Source organism: Lepidochelys kempii, chromosome 13 (assembly GCF_965140265.1).
Source record: "Lepidochelys kempii isolate rLepKem1 chromosome 13, rLepKem1.hap2, whole genome shotgun sequence".
In the NCBI taxonomy this organism is placed as follows: Eukaryota; Metazoa; Chordata; order Testudines; family Cheloniidae; genus Lepidochelys; species Lepidochelys kempii.
In genome coordinates, this window is record NC_133268.1 from 33,832,660 (window position 1) to 33,838,243 (window position 5,584).

The 5,584-nt window shown below is 58.8% G+C and overlaps 1 protein-coding gene across 1 annotated transcript; it reads right to left on the bottom strand.

Annotated features, from left to right (window-relative positions):
• Window positions 1-1,788: 1,788 nt before the first annotated feature.
• Window positions 1,789-3,635, bottom strand: LOC140897028 (ribonuclease-like). Its single transcript, XM_073309283.1, has 2 exons — window positions 3,596-3,635; window positions 1,789-2,383 (listed from the first exon to the last, which is right to left on the bottom strand). Exon 2 carries the CDS (start codon window positions 2,358-2,360, stop codon window positions 1,929-1,931), a length of 432 nt encoding a protein of 143 aa, XP_073165384.1. The 5' UTR covers window positions 2,361-2,383; window positions 3,596-3,635; the 3' UTR covers window positions 1,789-1,928.
• Window positions 3,636-5,584: the final 1,949 nt, after the last annotated feature.

Genomic DNA, 5,584 nt, shown 5'->3' on the forward strand with positions numbered 1-5,584 from the left:
GGTGTGTGCATGGGTCTGGACACAGATGGCCGACACCCTGTTTCCTGGCAACTGATGGCCTTGGCCCTTCCCCCCTGCAAGATAAGAGCTAAAGGGTTGGAGAACAAAAGACTCAGGTGACCTCCTGGCCTGGGAAAGGGACAAAGCCCGGGGGAGGGGCAGGGGTGGGGGCTGGAGAGAGTTTCAGTTTGGGGCTGGCTGGGGAGGAGGAGTGAAGTGCAGACGTGATTCTCTGGCTCACAGCCACCCAAAATGGACCCAGCTGAGGGGTCCTGTTCTCTGCACCTACAAGCTCTGTGTTAGGCCATCTTCCTGTCATCTAATAAACCTCTGTTTTACTGGCTGTCTGAGAGTCACGTCTGACTGCGGAGTTGGGACCCTCTGGCTTCCCCAAGACCCTGCCTGGGCGGACTCGCTGTGGGAATAGCACGAAGGGGCAGAGGATGCTGAATGCTCTGAGGTCAGACCCAGGAAGGTGGAAGCTGTGTGAGCTGTATGTCCTGAAGACAGGCTGCTCACAGAAAGGAGACTTCCCCAGAGTCCTGACTGGCTTCATGGGGAGCAGTTCCAGAGCATCACCCGGGGACTCCATGACAGGGATGTATAACTAGGGGCATTGCCAACAGATCGAGGGATGTGATCATTCCCCTCTATTCAACATTGGGGAGGACTCATCTGGAGTACTGTGTCCAGTTTTGGGCCCCACACTACAAGAAGGATGTGGAAAAACTGGAAAACATCCAGCGGAAGGCAACAAAAATTATTAGGGGACTGGAACAGATGACTTATGAGGAGAGGTGAGGGAACTGGGATTGTTTAGTCTGCAGAAGAGAAGAATGAGGGGGCATTTGATAGCTGCTTTCAACTACCTGAAAGGGGGTTCCCCTAGATTGTTCTCGAGTGGTAGCGGATGACAAAACGAGGAGTAATGGTCTCAACTTGCAGTGGGGAAGTTTAGGTTGGATATTAGGAAAAACTTTTTCACTAGGAGGGTGGTGAAACACTGGAATGCATTTTTAAGGTCAGGCTTGACAAAGCCCTGGCTGGGATGATTTAGTTGGGGATTGGTCCTGCTTTGAGCAGGGGGTTGGTCTAGATGACCTCCTGAGGTCCCTTCCAACCCTGATATTCCATGATTCTATGTCTGCTCCTTCACTCATCCCTTTAAATAACTTAGCCAAGTTCCCAAATAGGCCGAGGGTTTGAGATCTCCAGATACAGTGACTCTGCCCCAGCCCCCCAAACACACCGACTCGTTCTGCATTGGCAGGAAAGTGTTTTATTGCAAGAAGGAGCAAGGAAACAAAACTCAGGGACAGCTTCCAGGGCCCCGCCTGGGACAATCTTCTCCCCACAACCTGCCCCCAATACTTAGTAGATGCGGGATGGGAGGGGGGTGGCTGTACTGTATAATCGGCACTAGGGGCAGCAGAGGCTGGGGGAGGGGAAGGGGCGGCTATACTGTATAATGGGCACTAGGGGCAGCAGAGGGCGGGGGTGGTGAAGGGGCAGCTACACTGTATCATGGGCACTAGGGGGCAGCAGAGGGTGGGGGTGGGGAAGGGGCGGTTATACTGTATCATGGGCACTAGGGGGCAGCAGAGGGTGGGGGTGGGGAAGGGGCGGCTATACTGTATAATGGACACTAGGGGGCAGCAGAGGGCGGGGGCGGGAAGGGGCGGCTATACTGTATAATGGACACTAGGGGGCAGCAGAGGGCGGGGGCGGGAAGGGGCGGCTATACTGTATAATGGACACTAGGGGGCAGCAGAGGGTGGGGGCGGGAAGGGGCGGCTATGCTGTATCATGGGCACTAGGGGGCAGCAGAGGGCGGGGGCGGGAAGGGGCGGCTGTACTGTATAATGGGCACCAGGGCAGCAGCGGAACAGGGTCTGGGGGGACTGACAGTGCTGTGCAATGGGCCCGAGCTATATCGCTCCGTCGTAGTGCACAGGGAGCCCCCCATCACAGGCGATGCGGATGCGTTGGGTGCTGGTGCCCCCGTTGTAGTTGCAGGGCGGTCTCTGTGATCCCCCCTGCAGCCGGCAGGTGGTGAGGTCGAAGTAGGCGTTGCTGACTCGCAGGTTCCCACCTGCCGGGGTCCCCCCAGAGCCGCAGATGGTGGTGATGCTGGCAGCGCTGTCATGGATGAAGGTGTTGGTGAACTTGCAGACTGGCGAGGTCATGCCCCTGCGCTGCATCATCTGGTTGCAGTAGGTCCTGGTGTCTGGGGCGGCAGTCTTTGGGTAATCGACGTGCTGCCTCAAGAACTTCTCATAGCGCGTCTCCCCCCTGGCCAGAGCCAGGCACGTGGCCAGCAAGACCAGCAGCAGTGTTGGGTGGGGTCCCCTCTGGGCCATGATACCTCTGCTGCTGGCTCGCCCTGCAGTGGGGAGGAAATGGGGGAATGGACATGGGGGAGGGGACCTGTTTGCTCCATGGGATCTGCACCCACTCATCACCTCCAGGCCCCCCGCACCGCCGGGGAGCTCCTTGCAGATTGCAGGCTAAGGCTGCCAGGCAGGCAGTCGCTTCTTGCCAAACTCCATAATGTCATTTAAAGTTACCCGGAATTGCCTCAGCCTCTGCCAGAACGTCAAATGCTCCTGAAACCACTAATTAAAGAATTAAGTGGAGCACACCAGCTCCGCCCCACAACCATCACTCAAAGAGGGCAGAGTTAAAGGAACAGGGCTGGGCTGCATTGACTAGGTTCCAGAGATTTGAGGGCTTTTCTTTCTTTCTCTCTTTCTTTCCCCATATCTATCTATCTCTCTGCCTAGCTGAAGATACCCTTCCCAGCAGCCCAGGTGTGTGATATTGCCCTTCTCCATGGATTAAGCCAGCTCTCTCTTTTTGTCACGTGGATTCTGGTTGGCTAGTGGCCAGTGAGAAACTCTTACAGTCTAATTGGGCAGCGCACACCGAGAAAGGGTTGTTCTTCCCTTGTTACAGATGGGGAAACAGAGGCACAGAATGGTTAAGGCTCAGCTTTTCAGCTCCCATTTGGTGACTTGGGTCCCACGGGGGTACATGAGGACCCCTTTAGGGGGTTTGAAAAATCCCATCCTAAGACAAAGAGAATGAAACCCAGGTTTCCTAAACCCCAGTGGGGAGCCTTGGCCACAACCCCAGCGTGCCACTAACTCTCTGCTTTAGCTGTTTGTCCACAGCGCGTCCTTCGTCCGCATTCCCAGCTCTCCCCCTTCTGCGACCCTAGCTCCTGCTCCTCTCCCAGAGTGGGGGAGAGAATTCAGAAGTCCTGGCTCCCAGCCCCCCTTGCTCCAATCCACTAGACCCCACTACCCCTGCAGAGCCAGTAGAAAACCCAGGAGTCCTGGCTCCCAGCCTCCTGTTTCGAACCACTAGACCCCACTGCCCCAGGAGAGATCTTAGGAGTGCTGACTCTGGATCTCACCTCCTCTTTCTTTTACCCTCTTGCCAAGATTGTGATCTCAGCTGCCTGGGGGTCAATCCTGAGTCACCCCTGAGTGCAGTGGGATCAGGGCCGGATTCTGTGCCCAGCCCCTCTGGGGTCAATCCGCAGTGACCCTCCCTCTGCATTTTCCCCTGGCTGTGTCTGTTCTCAGCTCACCCAACTCCTGGGGCTTCCGTCAGAGATGGATTCAGCTGCCAGCAGAGCTGAGAGTCTCTAAGTCTCCTTCCCCTTCGGGTATCATTATATAGAGCACGGCCAGGCAGCTGTGGGTGGGATGGGGCAGCTCCTCCCACCCAGGACCTCAGAGATTCTGGGTGTGGCAGGGAGTTAGGGGAGAAGTGGGCACAGGGCAGGGTCCTGAGACACTGTGAACCCCACAGCCACAGTGCCTGGTGCATCTCTCCCTGTTATCCTCAGCCCAACTCTATCCCCAAGCTGTGGAGAGAACTCAGGAGTCCTGACTCCCAAACCCCCTGTTCTAACCCACTAGCCGCCACTCCCCTCCCCGAGCCAAGTTAGAACCCAGGATTCCTGGCTCCCAGCCTCTCTAACCACACAATCCTAGTGCCCTGTTACAGGTTTTGCCCCTAATTGGGTGCCCTGGATACCCCATAACCACAACCCCCAGACCTGGCAAGTCCCTCTGTGCGTTGCCTGCCCAGGTCCCAGGGTAGGGTTGCCAACTTTCTAACTGCACAAAACCGAACACCCTGCCACACCCCTCACCCCCTGCTCCAGCCCTTGTCTGAGGTCCTGCCCCCCTTCTACAAGGCCCCACTCCCGACTCGTACCTTTCCCCCCTCCCTCCATCGCTGACTCTCCCCCACCCTCACTCACTTTCACCAGGCTGGGGCAGAGGGTTGGGGTACAGGGGGAGCATGAGGGCTCTGGCTGTGGGTGCGGACTCTGGATGGGGCCAGAAATGAAGGGTTCAGGGTGTGGGAGAGGGCTCTGGGCTGGGACAGGGGGTTGGGATGCGGGGGTGGGGGGTGAAGGCTCTGGCTGAGGGTGCTGGCTCTGGGGTGGGGCTGGAGATGAGGGACTTGGGGTGCAGGACGGGGCTCCGGGCTGGGGCAGGGGGTTGGCATGCAGGGGGGGCGAGGGCTCCAGCTGGGGGTGAGGGCTCCGGGGTGGAGCCGTGGTTGGGGAGTGGAGGGTCCGGGGTACAGGCTCAGGGAGGGAGTTTGAGTACAGGTGGGGACTCCGGGCAGGGGGATGGGGTCCGGGGTCCGGGGTCCGGCGGCACTTATCACAGCTCCCAGGAAGCACCCACCAGGTCTCTGTGGCCCCTAGGCGCAGGGAGGCTCCGTCCAGGAGCTGCCCTCGTACCTGCAGGCGCTGCTCCCACAGCTCCCACTGGTCACAGTTCCTGGCCAATGGGAGCTGCAGAGCCGGCACTCGGGGTGGGGGCAGCGCGCGGAGCCTCCCTGCACCTAGGGGCTGCAGGGACCTGGCGGCTGCTTCCTGGAACCATGTGGAGCCAGGGTATGCAGGGAGCCTGGCACCCGCCTTAGGCCCGGGCCACTGCTGTGCCACTGACCGCACTTTTAACGGCCCAGTCCACCAGGGTCCCTTTTCGATTGGATGTTCCAGTCGAAAACAGGACGACTGGCAGTCCTAGCCCTGGGCATCGCAAGGGGCAGCGACCCAGCCAGGGGAGGGACAGGCCTGGCTGCTGGAAATGCCCGTGCCCAGCAGAGCCAGTGGGAGCCGCGGCCTGGCCCCCCCAGGGAGGAATGGTGAGAGCTGGACAGGACATGTAGGGGGCAGGGCCTGGCAGCCGGCACCAGTCTGGCCTTGGGGATTGGAGTCGTCTCTCCTGAGTCTGGGGCCTGCCCACTGCTGGTGAGGGCTGGGAGCCAGGACTCCTGGGGTCTATCCCAGCTCTGGGTGGGCAGTGGGGTCTCGTGTGTGTTTGGGAGGTTATGAGACAATGTCCCTTTGGGGGCACCTGCTCATCGCCCTCTGTGCTGTCACAGTGGCTGCCAGCCCTGCTACACCGAAGGTTAAGACCAGCTCCCCGTTCAAACCTCAGCTCTCCTAAGTGCTCTAAAATCCACACAGGTACTTGGCTTGTGTCAAGGTTCCTTCCCCACTTTGAACTCTAGGGTACAAATGTGGGGACCTGCATGAAAACCTCCTAAG